Below are 19,447 nucleotides of genomic sequence, written 5' to 3' on the forward strand. Positions count from 1 at the left end.
CGGGTGTGAGTGTGATGGCGCGGCACATACAAGGAGGGGAAGGCTTGAGGCTGGGGCTGAAGGATATATGATGGAGTATTGATACCACTTGCATTGAATGGAATTGATGGCATACTGAATGGAGTGGCGGTGTGTGAATGCGGTCAGGCAGATACCATGGTGATGTCTGTTGACGATCTGCTGATTATACATAGGGCTGAAGTGTACACCGAGTGCACTTCTTGCGCCCTCGTCGGGTCATCGGAAAGGGAATATTGAGCGCCGGCAAATTACAAAAAGCGCGTCTTACAAGGCCATGATAAACCCCAGAGACCCCGCTACACAAGTTGCCCTTCAGTCTTCCAAAGTACACGTCAACAAGCGCATGTGATTCACATCTCTGCTCTCCAGACTTCGCTAGCGGGTCTCAGATGCAGGTATAAAACCTCGGCGCTGGGCCTCCTCACTCCTTCCATCATGCCTTTCCACCCAAAATCGTTTTACCAAAAACAATTACCTGAGGAATTATGTGGGCTCGTTCCTCTGGTGTCCCTTGATCACTGCACCAAAATTCGCGGCTCAAGACGACATGTCTGCGTCTATGGCAAAGAAGCCGTTACCAAAAAAAAAATAACAGGTCACAAGACATGTGTCGCCTCGGTCTCGTCTGCATGTATGCCTTCGAAGATTCCCAAAACCGTGATTCTGCAATCTTATGAGTAGAGTGCCAGCGGACGGCACTTTCCAAAACAAAACCATGATATCATCATACATGTGAGATCCAAAAGTACAGACATTGATCTGATGTCCTCGCTGTCCTTCCTCCTTTCCGATGCACTCATCTGCGCAAACTAGACTACTAGTCGTTTATGTTTGGTCGTAGCCTAGGGAGCTGCATAATATTTAAATAGTGTCTTCTATACCTTTATTTCTTCTTCTATGTTCTAGTATCAATACTAGTATGTACTTCTGCAATGGCCACGGACTTTCTGCAGGCGCTCATCACGCGATCTTTTTCCCATTGCCAATATTTCAGCGATCCGCGCGAAATCGGTAATGCTACAGCTGGTGGCCCAGGCGCCTGGTGGGACCCAGACAAATGGTGATGGGCCAAGTCCACCTCATAGCGCACTACCGCTGTGCTGCATGCGAACTGTGGCCGAGTTGCTTTGTAAACCGATGGTTATATAGCTTACCTAGGTATTGTTTGTATTGGATCGTGATCCGAGGAGCTAGATGGTGTATAAATGATGTCTTCCACACCCTCGTTCCTTCTTCTACAACCCCGACACTTTTTCAAAAGTTCATCATCGAAAATGTTCACACTGTACATATCATGAGTGTGAGCACCCTCCGCTCGCGCGAGAGAACACCAAAACATGATACGCATCGCATGCATGATCAGACTGGCGACTCTCTGTCTTATCAAAATAGAACACTTTCCTATCTATGACTTCGGTTATCTCAAAAAGTCGCGCCCAGACTCTTTCATGAGTTTTTCCTCGGTCCTACACTTAGCAAGAGCGTACATTCTACTCAGTCCAAAAATCCGCGTTCTGGATAGCAATGCTGTTACGAAACAACGTAAACCACTGCTCATGGAAGCAAGATCTTTGGCACTTCGCTACCCTCCTATACCAGAAAGAAATCGCAAACGTGTTCATGTGTCTTTGTCTGCATCCCGCTCACTATAAAAGATGTGCGACTTCCCGCAGACCTTCTTCTCTTCTATTCCACTGCACTTCTGTTATCGTATTACCAAAAAAAAACACCTGAGAGGTGTGATGGAGTTGTCGTTGCGTTGGTCTCTCCAAAACTCACTTTGGACTTCCGCATGCAACGAGAAAGAAGCCTCGTCCATTCCTTCCAGGATGCCAATGTCAAAATCGCCGAGACTTCCAAAACAGTACTATGAAAGATTATATCATGGGCATTCTCTGAGAAAAAATCAGGATGCGGAGTCCCCATGAAGCGGGTGCACTGGCAGCCAAAGCGCATACCTTCAGTACCTATCATGTGTCCACCGAGGACCACCACGACTGCGCGAAAATCAGCCGCCCAAATCAACGCCAGCTTCTACATTTACCTTCACGTCTTGCCCGGTTTCTGTGATATAACGTCATTGCTTTTGGGAGGAAAACTGAAAACCAAAGGCTCAGAACACATGTGTGGCGGGCTGGTCTATTGTTACGATTACTGCCCAGGTGAGCCGGGGGCGCGGTGGTAACTATGCAGACGCCCGCGATCTACACCTTTCCACAAATTACCCGATTAGGAAAGTGCTTATCTACTAAAATACAGAGAGTCACGGTGGATGAAAGCTGTTCTGGAGCACATGAAATGTACTATACCAAAGATGAATGAGTTGGAAAGGCCAACTACCACGGCGATACCTAGGTATGTTCTCCTCCGCTGCATGGCAATAAAAAAGCATCTTAATTCGCCGTCCCTATCTTCTCAACTCATATCTGCTACGAATATTTCCAAAAATGCTGTAACAGATCAACATGTGCGGGCTGCGGTCCTTCCCAGCGCTTTGTCTCTGCAAAAACCATCTCAACACATTGCATGTCTTGCGTGGCTTTCGGGTTCGACAAAAACATCCGCAAGAACACAGCATGTGTCTCTGTGACTACACAAAATACAGATGCATTGCTATGATGTATTTCTCGCCCTCGAGAGTGTATAAATACATGCGCTCTTCCTCCTGTTATCTTTGTTCCTTACTTCAACAATCTCTCGAAACATTGACCAAAAATGCCATCCTCACAAGCGATGGCTCGAGTGCGCTTTTCTGCAGTAATGTCTACTTGTTTGGGAGACTAAACTGGATTATGCCTGTCCTATGGAAGTTTTCGAGTAACTCTCACACAGACTTTACCGTGCCAGAAAACCACCAAAATGCATTTCGGATTCCGCGCATGTCTCCTTCTCGGCTTGCAGGCTACATCAAAAGCAGCATTTTTTCGCTGCATGATTCGTGTGCAGTAAGTTCCTCGAACAATGTGGAGTAGCTTCAAAGATATTCCTCAAACTCGGATGTCTTCTGCGCTCTTTCCTTTGGTCAAAACATCAAAAGTGCTACCATAGGTCAGGCTAGACGTTTTCATAGCTTGTCCGGGTCGTCTTTTTCATATGCCGTTTTTCTACCCTTTCAAAATGCGTTCAAAGATGTACGTGAGCATCGAATACGATCGACTTCGAGTGGGTCGGGGTACTATATAACCTTTCCACCCAGAGCACCCCTCTATTCTTCTTTATCTACTGTCCCTCGCATTTTACCAAAAGGACGGAATCCACCAATCATGTGCTCTTCGCTCTCCTCTCTCGTTGTACCAAAAAGCGCATCCAACTCCAGCATGGCTCGAGAGCTCCTTGCCCTAATCCATCGCAATACCATCTCTTTTCCAAAAGCACTCAAGCAGTTGACCATGAGTAGCAGATTAACACCCGCGCAATGAGCTTAGCGCCAAATGAAGTCTACATAAAGACTGGGAATCTGGCCTTCTCATTACTATCACTCACTCGAGAGCTTTTCTAACGAAAATGGCCTTCCTCGAGTTCATGGGCGCTGGGGGTTGTGTTGAGCTTTATAGCCAACAAAAACCCCATTAAGCCCCATCATGGGCGGCGTTGAGCGAAGTGCGGGACGCGTGAGAAGACCGTGGCGAGGAGTGGTGGTGATCATCATCATCATCATCGGTATATACGTGACAACAGATCTTGACGTACGGGTTGTGTGACAGGATCAGGTCCAGACATGCGATCATAGTAAAGCAAAGGTGTTATATTTCTCTAGCAACGACTGTAGTATGGTTTTCTCCCTTTTCTTTCTCAACTGTAATAAGCCTGTTCGGCACAAGAGAGTGTGTAGAATCGAATGCTATCTCCTGGAGATAGCCTATATGTCAATCTCACTACAGCTGATGTCCCCATCCTGCCTTGTATCTTCTTCACACCTTTGCAAGTCCGATGTTGAAGTGCAATGTCACGCTGTCACACACTTCGGCGTGCGACCGCATGTTGGCACGGACGCATGCAGTGCGGCGCCTGAAGGATGGTGCCAAGTTGAGCTGCAGTACGGACTGGATCCAATATCGATATCTGTGCTAACGCACTGGCAGTCGCCTTCTCTGGTCCTGCCGACGGAGCGCACTGTGGGTCGGACGACCCCCTGTGAAGCATCTTGCCCCGTTGGGTGGAAGAGAGGCTCGCAGCCAAAACGTGGTACGTAACCAGTAGGAATGATCCCTACGGTATCAGAAGACAGGAGATCAGTCGTATCCGTTGTTGCCAGTGCCTATCTGGCTGGCGAAAGCCGTGGAAACGCTACGAGCATCGTCATCCTCAAAGCCACCAAGTCCATTGCGTAGACCGCGACCAGCACCGAACCCAGTACCAACGTTCGGACCCTGACGGGTGGTCTCCACGTAGCGGTTGAGACGGTCAGACTGGCTGAGAGAAGTCGGCTTGTTGTAGTCGTTCAAGCTCAGGCCAGATAGGCTGATACCGCCCGGTGCATCGCTGCGAGTATCGGTAAGCTCGCTAGCGGCAACCGACTCACCAGCAACACTTGCAGGTGCTCCGTTCTTACCCTTGCCGTTGGGACGACCAGGAAGAGGCCACGACTCCTGGAAGTTGGAGAACATGGGAGGGTAGTTGGAGGGAACACCAACACCACCAAGGGCAGAAGAGTGGACTGAAGAGACATCGTCCGGGATGTAGCCGACAATCGAGCCGTTGTCGTTGTACTCCTGGCGAGGCTTATTCCCGTTGAAGCCAGCCTGGCGACCAGATGTCATAGCATTAGCGTGCTGGTAGGCCATCTGGTAGCGCTGAGGTCCACGGTAGGTCTGCTTTGGGCGGCTGAATTGCAGAAGGGAAACCTGCAAGTTGGTCAAAGGACCCTCAACAAGACAGTTGCGCTCCTTGAAGTGGAGAAGGAGGTAGTGCCATAGCGGATGCTTCGACAAGACCTTGGGGTTACCCAGAATGACGAGACCGTACTTGGCTCGGGTCAAGGCGACGTTAAGACGACGAGGATCGCTCAAGAAACCAATACCCTGGTGGTCGTTGGAACGGACACAAGATAAGATGATGAAGTCCTTTTCACGACCCTGGAATGCGTCGACGGAGGCAACTTCAACTTCCTTGTAGTTTTCCTTCTTAAAGCTGCCTGTTGCCTGCATGGAGCTGACAACATAACTACGTTGACCTTCGTATGGAGTGATGATACCGATGTCGCCAGGCTGTACACCGGCCTTGAAGAAGCGGGTGACAATCTTCTCGACGTTCTGAGCCTCGGTGCGGTTGAGGTAGGATGTTCCAGAAGCTGAGATTTCTTCGGCCCCGAGGTTGGACCAGAACATCATGGGGCTGTCGACAACGGGCCAGGGGAAGTCGACATCGCGACGGATGCGCTCCTGCATTGTGACACCGTTCTGGAGAGAACCTTCGTAGAACATGTTCGAAGGGAACTCAGACAGACAAGGATGCATACGGTACTGAACCTGAAGGCGGATTGGAGAGCAACCCAGAATGACGAGACGCTCGAAGAGAGACTGATTGAGACCAGCTGTCGCGGCCTTCTTGTTCATGATGACAGGCCCAAGTTGCTGGTGATCACCAACAAGTACGACCTGCTTACATCCAAGGACCAGGGGAATCATGCACTCTGGCTCGGCTGACTGTGTCGATTCGTCGATAAGGACAGTGCGGAACTTCATCTTGGAGAGGCGCGGATCACCGGCACCAACACAAGTGCAGCAGATGACATCAGCTGCGTTCAGAATCTCGCGTTCAGCTGCACGGGTAAGCTGCTTGAACTTCTTCTCATCTTGACTTGAGAGTTCACCAACATCGCTCTTCAACTGGTTCAACTTGTTGAGCTCAACGTTGGTGTCGTTCATGCGGACTTGCTCGTGGAGGGAGAGGAAGCCGACAGGAGATTCGACATCCTCCCTGGACTTAGCGGTGACACGGACAGTCTTCAGCCCAGTAAGATGAATACGTTCGCACAGCTGGTCAACAGCGACGTTGGAAGGTGCGCAAACCAGGACCTGGCTACCGCTGATCTTGCAGAGATGGTAGATGATGGTGGCTGAAGTGACAGTCTTTCCAGTACCAGGAGGACCTTGGATCAAGCTGAGTGGCTTTTGAAGCACACTCTTGACAGCGTTGATTTGACTGGCGTTCAATTCAGGAAGACCTGGAACACTGAACTTGCGGGGAATCTGGATCTTCATGGGCGCGGAAGCAACCTCATGGCCGAGAAGACGATGGAAGATGTAGCCCGAAACACTCATCTCATCGATGGCAAAGGTCTTCATGGCGTGTTGCATGCGGTCGAACGAAGTGGCCTTCCAGACGTAGTCGGCGCTGAAGTTGTGGGTGCACTCGGTAGGGACGGACTTGTGGTCGCCCTTGGTGCGCAGCTCAATCGTCACCTCATCGGACTGGTTGTTTGGGATCTTGATGACATATCCAACGCCTTCCCAGTGTGGACGGAGTTCTCCTGTATAGCGCAAGCGCATCTCGTCGCCGACTGCGAGCTTGACGTCGCCCAGCTCGAGCTTGGGGAGGATGAAGCTGGCCGTGTGCTTGTTGTTCAGGGCCATGTCCCAGCGAACGACAAGGTTGTCCTGCGACTGCGACTCCTTCAGCTTGCGATCATAGTCGGCCTCGATCTTGACTAGGGGACCAAAGACGTTCTGGTATTGGAAGGCGTCATCGTAGCGCAGCAGGACCTTGGCGATAACCTCCTCTTGACCAGCACCCTTCTCAAGATCGGCGATTGTAGCATTCGCGTTGTCCTTCCATAGCTCTTCGAGTTTCGCGATCGTCTGGGGGCTGAGGTGGCGAGCGCGGAGCTGCTCCTGGTCGGTCGGGGCAGGTACGAGCCAAGGAAGGAAGGAGCGGTCCTCGATGAGCGGCTGCCAACGCGACACGTCCCAGTTCATGTCCTTTTGCGAGGGCATGGAGGCGCATGGCTGGCGACATAGGAGGACGACGACGGTGTCTGATTTGGCGGGGATGAAGCCGAGGAGGAAAACGTTCTTAGTACCGCAGTTGTAGCACTCGAGCGTCGTGTCGCCGAGCGAGGAGGCGGGGTGGAGCTGGACTTCCTTGTGACGGGCGCGGACGAGATGGTTGATGATGTGCGAGGAGGACGAGTTGCCACGGGCGCTGCAGAACCACTTGCTGCAGGCGAGACACTTGACGACGCTGCCGGCGTTGTGAATACCACAGTATGCGCCTAGTCGGGATATTAGTATGCCTCTCATTCCCTCCCAACCCATCATTACCTACAAGCGTGTGCTGGTAGCTCGACCTCGGCGTCTTCCGCTCGCATAGCAGACTGGCCGTTGCGTCCACCGACTGGCATGCTAGCCATGCTCTCCAGGTCGTCTTCATCGTACTCCTCGTCATCATCTGCGCGTCGCCTACGCGAAAGACCACCGCGTGCAAGATCGCCGTCGAGGATGCCCTCGTCTACGTCACCGGCGTTGATGGTGGCAGCCGAATCGGACACCAGGTGGTTGCCCATGTGCGTAAAGGCGCCCTCCATGATGAAGGTTCGCGTCCAAGGCTCCTGCTTTATTCGAAATTTGTGGGGTTGGGTTGAGATTTCGGGGGCAGTTGCTGCCGGGAATGTCGTGGGTGGTTTGTGATCAGGTCGACTGCTCACACCATTTCCAGCGGGAGGTTGTGTGGTAGCGCTTGGCGTGTTTGCGCGCGCAAGTGGTGGTGGCGGCGAAAGATTGTGTCTCAAGGTTGCAGCAATTCAGCGGGGTCGGAATGTCGGAGCACAAGGCTTAGCGCGTTTCTTACCTGAGGCATCGCTCTTTCCTCCACAAGACACTCACTCTGTCATCAAGACCATAGCTCGAGTCCCGTCTCTCTCCCTCTTCTCTTACCGCTCAATACCGCCGTTTCATACATCCATTCACTTTCAAGGCCTGCGTCTGTGGCAGTGGCGCTCTGCTAGGTTTCACAACGGCTTTTGATCGTCAGTGAAATGACCTGCAGCAGAGCCGCATTAATGGACCCTTTATTCTAGTGCCAACGTCTTTTCTACGGATGTGTCGAAACCGTACGCCCTCATGCACGCCATGTTTGGGGTCTTTACTTACAAAGTCCGATACAGTGCGAGTTGAGGAGTCCGCGATTGCTACTCGACTATGCCTGCCAAAACCGTTCACGGCTTCCACGGATTCCTCATGTTACAGAGGATATCACTCGCGTTTATCGCCTACGTTTTTTTGTATGACGTCAAACGCAGCGGTTGGTATGATTTTCTTTAATGGCACTTTGCTCAAATGCGAACCCGGATGTCTCAACAGTCACCATATCTCGCTTTCACGATGGCCAAGTAAGGGCGCGCGGCTTACGTTATCCGAACACACTATACAACTCGCAAAGATAGATCTTCGCGACTTGAAGAACATTTCACAAGAGCGAACGGACAGGGACGCCATCGACGGCGTTTGCCAGCTCCGGAACAGCACTAGGGTGGCTACAATTTGTGTCGCAATCCACAAGCAACATGTAAGACATAGTCTTACATACTACCTACTTGCTAAGATATAATAGTGTGTATGCAGCGACTTGGAAATGCGACACAAATTCTGGTTACCCCTGTTGACAGCTCTTCTACGAAGCGAGCATTTCCAACCCCCACGTCTGTGTAATGGTACAACATCAATGTACTGATACATGACGATATATTCGCTCTCTTTACATCGATGCTGCGTACTGCCGACGCAATACGATGCCAACCCGCCGAGCACTATCGCCGGAGAGCATCCGAGTGCCCCACACCTACTCATTGGAAGTGGCGGCAGCCGCAGTATCCACACTGGTAGGCTCGTTGGTTCCAGGAGACAAGGCAACAACGTGCCGCACGGGACTGGCCGAATGATCGATCACCGCTTCTTTACCTCATGCGGGGTGCAGTCTTGCGGCACGACTTGCATGCGTTTCTACCACTGGCATTGCCTCCAAGCCACATGCGCACACTGTATCAGCCAGCCTACGATATAGTTTTAGCAGGGGTGACGTTGCCTCCAAGCTGCAAGCCACTACTCATGACTTTGGCTGCACGGGCTCAGAGAGCATCGCGAGGTACTTCGGTCCATGTGTATCGCAAATTCACAATATCTAGCGACCATGGCGTGCGATCCGAAATACGTAAACACCGCATGTTACGACTTGGCTGAGGCATGAAACCTCTCCGTATGATGCCGCGAGGCTACGTGTACACGTTTTGGTCCACGCGCAGCTTACTCCGTCGCTTCGCTGAAGAATAAGGCCCCGGACTATTCGATATTACGGCGGGCTGAAGGAACAGGAGTGAAGCAACATGATCGACTGTACCGCGCCAATGATACCTGACGCATTGAAAACCACGCCATATGCAGCCGGCTCGAACAGTCGTGTCATAGATAACCGCATCAGCATTATCGAATGAGCTTCGTACTCAGAATGTTGATCGACACTTGGGCCATCAGAATCAATCACTCTATGTTGATTGATCACCTTCTCGCGGCACTTGCGGCTTCAAAGAGGTGACCAAATATACCAGCTACCTGGATATATGTTAGTAAGCAGTCTCGTTTCTGACCTACAATGCCTGTTGAGACATGAACATCCCTACACCCGTACTGCAAAATAATCCGAAGTAGGTCATCTCGTCATTATCGCAATGATAATGTCATGCATCTGCAAGCCTCCTGCTAGTCAGCAGCTTATGCACAACGCTCATCTTTCAATCCGACATTCCCGACAATGCGAAGCGAGAGACGGCACCATTGAGGTTCATGTTTGATTCCACATGCATATACGATCTTACATCGACTCCATCAGGCGACGACTTCCTGCGCCTACATCATGCAGGACGCCTCATTCACAAGATCAACAGCCCACCGGAATATTTCACATCTGACGGGCTATCAGTTCATGCGCAGCCCCCACATGAAGTACCACGTTCTTCAGCGCCTGGTTCGCATATCCACTGTGGGACCCTGCTTGGTGAAGACTCTGATGAAGAAATCTTGAGTAACCGCGGCTTGCGCCTGCACAAGTCGCCTGCACAAGTTGATCGGCGAATGCGAAAGGCGCGGGAAGGACATTCCAGCCTCAAGTCAATGGCTTGACGTTTGATCGGAGTACGGCGCCACGTGCGGTAAACACCACACTGCAAGCCTCGCAGTCAAGGAACAGAGTGGATACCCAGCACCTACCACCGAGTCGAGCGCGCTTATCTCACAAATTGCGGAGTTTACCAATTTCGCAGAGTCCTTACATAGAACAGTTACGCCCCGCAGAAGCGAGGTACCCATACCAGTCGCCCCGAGGCTCGTGCGAACTCAGAACTCAGCTTAATGCTTACGAGAGAATCGGAGCATCATCTCCACCGATCAGAAATCACGGTGACACAAATCCGATATGCCTCACCTTTTGGAATCTTCTTTTTTCGGTGCAGCGAACATCCACTCTCAGCCTCGTGCATGCTGCAACCTCCGCAATAGATAGTGTAATCGGTCCTACTCCACGGTCATACAGCATCGTAAACGCAAGGCACAACACCCACCTGCCTTTCCCGCTGCTACATACCCATCACACAGCATACTCGTGACATGTAAAACACATCGGATCAGCATCCGAGCAAATAGACTTTCGAACAAATCACGCATGGCAGTTCTCAGCTCCGCATCCACCCGCCTCGCAGGGCAGTCGTACATGAACACGTACATGAAAGCTCGGCCCCGCAATCCTTTCCAAGATTTTCTCCCTCAAGCGACAGTCGCATTCGTGATAGCTCTTGCCAGGCGAGCCATTCACGTACTGAGAGAGTGACATCCACATCGTAAATGTCTCGCATATGTTCTGCATGCTTTCGCATCCACCATCTCCGATGCCCAATGTGTGCCTCAAGCCCAAGATCTACATCGAGAGGTTGCGAGCAGAGCGCCAGCAGCGGGAAACCGAAACTCTACTTACCTAACCAACACACGCCCTTGTCTACCTACCCGCGACATGCGTGCCCTGCGTGCGTGCGTACGTGCAGCGCGACTTAGCAACACCTCACGCCGAAGGAACGCTGCGTTGCGCTCGGACACTACGTATTGCGTGCATGCTGTGTAACATACTATACATATATACACATGGCTCATGACTCGGTACATGATCCAAGCCCATCTGCATGCTGCACACTGCTCCGTAGTAATCCACGGCCATAGGTCAGAAACGGGAAGGAACGAAACGAAGGAAGGCGGACGAATGCGCAGAGGAGAGCGCACGCACAGCCGCAAAAGACCAGAGTTCGCGTCACACAGGCACAGCCGCAGGCAGGCAAGCAGGCAGGCAGCAAGACTATTGAATTTTGACTCGAGGCTTCGTATATTTGAGCTTGAACTTGGTTGAATACGCCATGGAGGTTGTGTAACGTTACCGCGGTGATCGGATCGTGCCGTCCTGGTTCCGCCCTTGGATTTTGCTTTTTCGCGTGTCCCCAACGCACGCGCAGGCTGCCAGCCTCGAACGGTTCCTTCCATACTTTCGGTACGGAGGCATCATCACATCATCAGTACAGTAAACACCATCGCGCATCTCCATGCTTTCGCGCAAGGCCCACTGCCCAAACCCAATCTTCTCTTTCCCCTTACCTCACCACTTTGCCTCACTTCCTGCTGGCCAGCCTTGCCTCTCCCACTCAAATCCATGGCCCAGTCCAGCCTCTGCGCCCAAACCACATCCGCAACACCCGCAAGACCGGATAGTGGCTTTTGCGTTCCCGTGCTCTGCGGGGAACTCTGAACCCACACTTCCGTCCGCCGTCACTGGGAACCTACGAACCAGCGAGCGAACAGCTTTCGGGCGGACATGCGTGCGCAAGGTTTACACTTTTTGCTTTCACAACCCTACCCGTGCGCCACAGAGCGGTCCAGATCGACGACCGGCTTTTGCAGCTCCTTTTTCTTTTTTGTCAACGCCAACGAAATAGGTGGCTAAGCTTGTGGTTTTCTCCGCACGTTAGCTAGAGCGGTACTGTACGGTACTGTTGGTTGCAGATGCAAGTGCATAGTGTTGTCATGATGTAGTGAAGATGGGGGGTGCGGAGTAAGACGTGTTTAGTGCTGCATGTGGAGAGCGAGTGTGGGGTGTGTTGGCAAGCCAGAAGTCATTCATTCATTTTCGCGAAGAAGCTACTGCAATAGTAAAGCGCAGCTGTAGTGTGCGTGCGTGCGGATGGTTAAAAGCTTGGAAGAGAGAACACGAGGTTAGGACGGAAGCTAGCCACGTCAACCACGGCCGTGGTGGCAGGCAGAGGTTAGCTGGAAATGTCATTGTTCAAATTACCATGTCTGCCGTGCGCCATGCGTTGCGGCGGCCTTGTGCGGCTCCGAGGAAGTGGTTGAGAGGGAGCGTAGCTCGTGCTCTCGAGACGAAGATCGTGAACGGCTGCGTCGATCGGGCTGCAAGGCCAGCCCGCTCCCAACCCATCGCCCCTTTCCGCCAGTTCCAGTCCAGCCAGTCTCCTGAGCGACGGGAAAAATATTTTGTGTGGTCATCATTCACGGTGGTCAGAGCATGGAAGCATCGAGAAGGAGGGTTGTGTGGAAATTTGACTTCCAAATCTGCGCAATCGTGGCGCTGAAGCCGTGTGGTATCATTTCTAAATGTTTGTTGAGTGGTATCTTCCTGATGATTAACCTTATCCCACGCCAATGCCATGCCCATTACCCACAACAAGCCAAAGGGCCAAAGAGTGAACATGCGCCAATGCCCACCCCCCTCTTCCTTGCAAGACTAGCATGCAAGACCGGGCCGGCCCACGTATAGAAGTGAAGAGAAAAAGATTGCACCAAACCATGTCCTGCATCGAAGCGAAATTGATCGTCCTCTATCGGAAGGAGGAGACGAAAGAAAGAAAACAAACCGAAAAGTCAACAGCCGACCGACCATGCGAAAACCCCGCACCGCAGGCTCGGCAATTGAAAACAATGCTATGCAAAGCAGTTTTGATGTTGTCGTAGCGTCGTTAAGAGTTTGCTAACAAAGGAAATAAGAGAGAACAGTAGAAGCTTTGTACAGGTGATGATCGAGCGATGAAGCTCAAGAAGCAAGTCTATGGGATATCGCCAAGATGCAGTAACTAAGGTCAAAGTTTGCTCGCCGGCAAACTATCCTTGTTGGTCCCCCATGGTTGAGTGTTGCGCCGATGACCGATGTGAAAACAAAGTATTGGTTATAGAAACGGGTATATGCTAAAAGCGAAGAGTGGGACGAGGCGATCAGTGTCCAAGAGGACACATGATCAACGATAACTTTTGAGTGCCGAGGCCAAGTTGCGGTTCGATGGAGTTTTGATAGCCGTCGGAAGCGGGCCTGCCAACACAATGCGGTTGCGCCAGGACGCGGTATTTGGATTGAGGATGGGTCGGAATTGTTTGCCGTGACCCTTGTCGTGGCGCCAGGCACCAATGGAAGATGCCGAACCGGAACGCCGTGGGATAACAGAGTAGAGGTCGGTACAGATGAGATGTATGATACAAGTCGGATCGACGCGTGGCGCGTCGTCAGCTGCAAGCAGTGGCGTCATGCTACGCTATCGCTCGAACGTGCTCGAGCGACTGATGGAGTCTAGGTCGGATTCGCGCGACTCGCTTCCCGCGCGTTGTTGCTCTTCCTTGCGCTTCCTGCGCTCACTGGGTGCACGGCTGATCAAGCGCCTCACGAAGCTGCGGCTTGCCTTGGTGTTGGTGGGCTCTTGAAGCGGGCTGGTAGGCTCAATGGATGATCCGCAAGAAGCGTTGGCGGCAGGCTCGGGTGCGTCGACAATGTCCTGCTTCTTGATCTTGCAGAAGAGAGTGGAGAACAGGTATTGCTCGCCATTGCTGTCGTAAAGCGGGAGATGGCGGTAGCCTTGCTGGATGCTGTTGAGCTTGGCGGTGAATGTAGCAAGAGGGGCGTGATTGGTGGTTCGGGCATCGAGCGAGTTCCAGACAGTCCAGCGGACGAAGACAAGGCTGGGGTACCTGGTCGTAACTGTCATATCAATCTCGTTGCCGAACTCGGGGTTGTAACCGTTGCCCTCCACGATGCGTGTTCGCTTGCGCAGAGGGTTGCCAATGCCAGAGTGGCCATTGCGAGCAGATGCGTCCTGTCCGCCGATACCGGTGGCATTCGCACCCATGTCTTCGGCGCAGTACATCTCAAACTCAACATACGGGTTGATGTTGGCTTCCTGTCCGAGACCGCGGGGGCGCGGGAGCTGTTGAGCAGAGATGATTTGCACAGTGAACTTGACTTCCTTCTTAGGTGCCTTCCTGTGACCAATGACTGGGGTCTGTGATTCAAGACGAAGTGCGGCTGGCTTTAGCACGTAGCCTGTGCGATCCTCGCCACCAGCAAACATAGCCTCGTTCAACTGCTGACCGAGGTCATAGGTTTGCCAGTTCAGCGCAGCCATCTGGACGCCACGACGCCAGAACTTGAGAGGATCGAAGTTCGATGAGTTGATGCGGAAGGCGTGAGGGTAGACGCGCATGAGGCAACGCATGTTATGCTCCTCAAGCAAGTGCTTCTCCCGGGCTCCAGGCTTGGTGAGCTTCTCAAAAGCACGCTCGTTGATAGAGAAGACGTGGTTGAAGGTGTTTGCGTCCATGCTGCCAAAGTCTGTGAACTTAACTCCCCTTGTGTAGACACCGAGGTTGCCGAGCTCTTTCGTGATGTTGCTGGTCTTGGCCTTCTTCGGCTTACGGCGATCATCTACTACCTCAGCAGTCTCGGCAGTGGTTGCATTGGGGCTGTCGCTGTCTTCAGCTGAGCTCACAGCTGCGGAGGTGGGTAGCGTGTTGTTTGAAGTTCGGGGTGTTGCCCAGAAGGATGCTGCTCGCTCTGGTGGGCTCATTGAAGGCGGGCTGGAAAGAAGAGGCGAGTTTGGGATGAGGTTGTCGTTCAGTATGACAGGTCTTGACCAAGGGGAGCTGAAGCTGCGCTGTCTTCGGGAAGTGATTTCGCCCATAAGAGCCCTGGTGTCGATCTCATCGCCAGCAGCACGCTTGACCTTGATGAGGATGCGGTGCTTCAGCTCTTCTGGTGAGGGTAGCGACTGCGACTCAAAGTCTAGTGGCTGGAGAACCAGCTTGTCGCCAAATTCCTGCATCATGATCTTGACCATGGCAGACTGTTGAACTGGAGAGCAATGCACCTCAAGCGAGAGGATGACTGGGTAGGGTGATTCTGTGAAGGCGTACTTGTTGATGACCTTGATGGTGTCTTGGAAGAGGATGCTCTTGGTCAGAGTGCGGCCGTGCATGACGACCGGAATGTTGTCGGCGCCATCCCAGCAGTCGATCTCAAGGCATCGGCAGCCCTTCTGAAGCGCAGTTATGTACGCCTCAGTGCTTGATTCGCCTGCAACTTGACGGCCGAGCAGGTAAGTGTTGTGTGAGCTGGAGATGTAGTACTCGTTCAATGGTCGGTTGAGTTCCTGTGGCTGGCCGACTGGCTTGAGGATGGAGTTGGCAGCCGAAGTCAGGTACGTCTGGAAAGCGGGGAAGTTCATAGCCAATGGCAATGGGACCTCTCCGCCTTCGGTCGGAGTAGCAGCCATTCTGGGTCTTGTTGCACGTGCAAACTTCTCAAAGGTGTTGGTCCAGTATTCGAGATCGGCGTTCACGTCTACGCCTTGCTCGCGCTGCAAAAAGTCGAAGAAAGTGTACTTGTCCATCTCAATTTTTGAGCCAGACGTGTAGGTTTTGTAGATCGCCTTGATGTCTTTGCGCTCCTTGAGGCGGCGCACAAAGTACAAGAATTGCGATTGGTTTAGTTTTCCAGCGTCGAGGGTATCGGCTTTCTGGAAGTAGGCGCGAAGGGTGGCTTCGGTGCAGTTGATGTGTAGACTTCGGCACAGCTCGACGGTGCTGGGGAAGTCAAGTGTCTCGTCGCCCTCGCCACGCTTCTTCATTGCGCGTTGCCAGACGAGCTTCGCGCTCTTGTCGGCAAAGCCCAAGAGGCCGGCCATGAGGTCGATGCGGTTGCGCGACACAGACTCGAGCGTCTGAGTCCACATGTTGAAGACGCCAACGTCAGGCGCAATCAAGTGCATCGTCCGTATCCGGCCCTTGGAGCGTGTTGTGTCGGTGTAGACAATGGTAAACCAGTAGGGGGCCCAATTCTCGGATAGTTGGCACTCTTCGCGGTAGTGCTTAGCTTCCGGACCTGAGCGGATCTCCTTGACATCGTCGATGTAGAAGGCTTTGGAGGGGCGCGAGGAATCCCAGAATACCTTGGCTGATTCCAGATCGAGCCGCAGGTTGATCTCCTTCTTCTCCTTCTTGGTAATCTTTCTCAAAACGGTGCCTTGCTCGAGGCGCGAGTTGCGTACGGGGGCGACGACGGCGGCGTCTGGTATCGAGCTGAAGCTGGGGGTTGGGTGTGAGATGCCGAGGCCGTGGATGGGCTCAAAGGGGTCTTCTACGGCTTCCTCCTCTTCAAAGGCGTCGAAGTCGGAGATGCCAGTGTCGGCGTCGGCGGCAGTCCTGCTGTCGCTGCGGCGGCGCATGATGACGGGGCCGGAGCTCTTGTCGCGCTGCGCAGACGCATTGCCTCGGCGGAAGCGACCTGGAATGCCCTGCGCGCCGCGGCTCACTCTGCGGATCAGACCTGGTCCCTTTCCTAGGGCCTCGGCCATGGCTGACGGTGAGGACGTGGGCGGCGACTGGACGGGTGGTGGAGGCAGGAGCGACTCGGGCAGGGTGTAGGAGGGAATGGCCGGCAGTGAAGATGAGACGGGCACCATGCCCTCGGGCGTGGACTGCAGGGAGCCATTGAGAGAGCCATTGAGGTACGAGGCCGTCAGCGCGGGACTGGAGCGGGCGGGTATGGTGATGGCGCGTCCGAAGCTGGGCGAGGGCGAGGGCATGCGCGGTCGCGAGATGGCGTCGTGCAGCAGCGACATGGTTGGTGGTGTGGAACAAGCAAGAGGATGTGACGGGGCGGGCTAGTAAATCTTCATGGCGCGGGCCGTGGTGAGGGAGAAGGAGCGTAACGGCGAGCGGGCGCCTCTGGGTAATAAAAGCAGTCAGGATCAACAGCCTGCTGGGTCCTGGTGGAAAAGCGTAGGCTAGGAGCAGCTTCGCATCGTGAGACTGACGGAATGCGTTTGGGCTATGACGAGTCGGGCTTGGGAAGCGCGCGCTGCGCGAAGATGCAGACGCAGGTCAGCTGGGATTACTGGAGAATTGACTTGCATGCACTCTGCATGGATAATTTGGGATCTGAGTACTCCGGAGCAGTCGTGGGGGTTGCAAGCGAATCGCGTCGGCAGACCAGGGCGGGCGAAAATCAGTCAGCGCGCGAGTGGGCGCTGCAGGAAATGCGGAGAAGGGTGTGGTGAGGCGGCGTATCGTGAGTGAGGTGGTGGAATTGGTGGTGAATACTCGGTGGTGTGAGGGTCTTGTGCGTCTGCAATTGGGCGTAGTGTGGATAGTTGGTGGATAGTGTGCGAGAGGAGTGGGCTGTAGGGCAGACAGGTAGTAGTATATGGGCAACGGCTGCGCTTGGCGGCCGTCTTTGGGCCAGGAACAGACAAGGCGCTCACCGAATTTTCAGCTAAATCTTACAAGCACACGATTATCCCTTGACTCCTAGTCATTCGGGCTTCCATCCGCCTCCGCTCAATTCGGGCTCCGAGGGCACTTCCCTGTTTGTCTCCTGGCCTAGCGCTCGACTGCGAGAGCCGCGACACTGGGTGAGGCCCCACTGAGCAACGGTGTCCTGTATGACGCAGCCCATGGTTATACTATGGGGTCCGCCAATCATGGCGCCTCACCGTTCGACGCCTGAGCATCACGGCCACGGCATTCCACAGGCACCCAGCGCCGCAGCATGGCACAATGCGATGACAGGGCAGTGCATGTTCTGCTCTTGTTCATTGTCCACCGAGTTGCATCACAGGGAGCCATGCTCCATAGTCTGATCCATAGCCCATTGTCACGATGCCGTGCCTTCCGGAGCGGGCATGGCATGGCTGCACGAAGAAGCAACCTCAGCGGCCCTGATGCTGTTCGGTTCGTGTGTCGTCGATCAGCTTTGACTCACCGGTATGTTGCGCTGGCCTGTTAAAACTTTGATGCGCCGTCGTCATGTTTGCTACATCGTGTGCGCGCGGTATACTAGCTCTGACTGGCCTGGCACAGCAAGACGGTGAGTCCGAGTCACACGAAGCAATGAGTGTACTGCATTCCGCCCACAGTCGCTGGAAACAACCCACCAGCCAGTCGCATCGGCGCTGCAAACGCCCCATGTGTGGCGGTGGAATCCCCCATCTCTCACACGTGGCGCGCGGGCAAGTGAAACCCAAGTGCGAAGCCGGCACAACGGTTCCATCATCATAGCCGGCTTCTGACGGCCGGCGCAGAGTCAGGGATCCGCCGTCGACGCCCTCCAACCTTCTGCTGGCCCCTCAATTTGCTGCAGCCGACTCGGCTGCTTCACAATTCCAGCACGTCCCGCTCCTCACAAAGAATGGCGCGACAATGCGGTGCGCCCAATGCCCGTATCCGCATCGCCCTGCCACTGCGAGTCGCGTGATTGTTCCACAAACTTTCCACAGCTTCGAGAAGGAAGGATTCCTGCCCCTGGCGCCCTGCTGCCAATCAAACCACGACGCCCCCGCACATCACCGCACACGATGCCAACGTGCCGGGCTTTCCACTTTCGTACTGTCCATGTGACTTGGGGCGGTGTGATGCATCAAAGTCCATCGTTGCGCTTTGTCCAATCGTTTCTTTGATGCGCAGTAGGTACTCTGAGCTGCCGCTTTCATGCCTTGATTCCTTTCATGCCCTGATGTCGTGGCACCGCATTCGGCCCTTGGGCACCAGCGGCCTCTGGCAGCCCCTCGGACGCATATCCGGTAGGCTCGCCGTTGTCGTCGTTGCCGTTCGCTAAGTAAGGATGGCCGGCACTGTGTTGTCACAACTCGTAGGGCTCACCCGAAATAGCGCTGCACGTAGCCCCGCCTGCTCTGAGCCTGCTCGAAACATTTGCAGCGATGACATGCATCTCTGGCCAAGATACCATGCATTCAGTGCCCTGTACCCATTCACCGTGCGAAGGGTGATGCCTCCACACATTCATATCGGAATCTTCACATGGCTTTCTGCATTGAGCTTTTGCATCACTCTGCTGCTCCATGTTTGCGCTGCCGATGCTGTCCGGATGTTGAGCAGCGCGGACGATCGGAATCTTATTGTGTCCATGAGCTGAGCTGAGCTCATGCTACCGGACTGCGGCATGAACTGCCCATCGTACACAATCTGCGCCAATGAGAACATGTAGGCCCCATAAAATATTTTGATTCGCTCATGGCAGTAGGTCGCACGCCGATTGTTAGCCTACCACGGTACGACGTTGCGATATCGATAGGCATGAAATGGCGAATCCATGTTACAGGAAG

The 19,447-nt window shown here is 53.5% G+C and overlaps 1 protein-coding gene across 1 annotated transcript; it reads right to left on the reverse strand.

Moving 5' to 3' along the window:
• Positions 1-13,588: 13,588 nt before the first annotated feature.
• Positions 13,589-16,945, reverse strand: J4E79_005655 (uncharacterized protein; the record flags this gene model as incomplete). The annotated part of the gene is made up of 1 exon (XM_049354533.1): positions 13,589-16,945. One exon carries the CDS (start codon positions 16,943-16,945, stop codon positions 13,589-13,591), a length of 3,357 nt encoding a protein of 1,118 aa, XP_049210656.1.
• Between the last annotated feature and the right edge of the window lie 2,502 nt (positions 16,946-19,447).

The sequence above is a fragment of the Alternaria viburni genome (assembly GCF_023758015.1).
Source record: "Alternaria viburni strain BMP 2772 chromosome Unknown scaffold_11, whole genome shotgun sequence".
NCBI lineage: Eukaryota > Fungi > Ascomycota > Dothideomycetes > Pleosporales > Pleosporaceae > Alternaria > Alternaria viburni.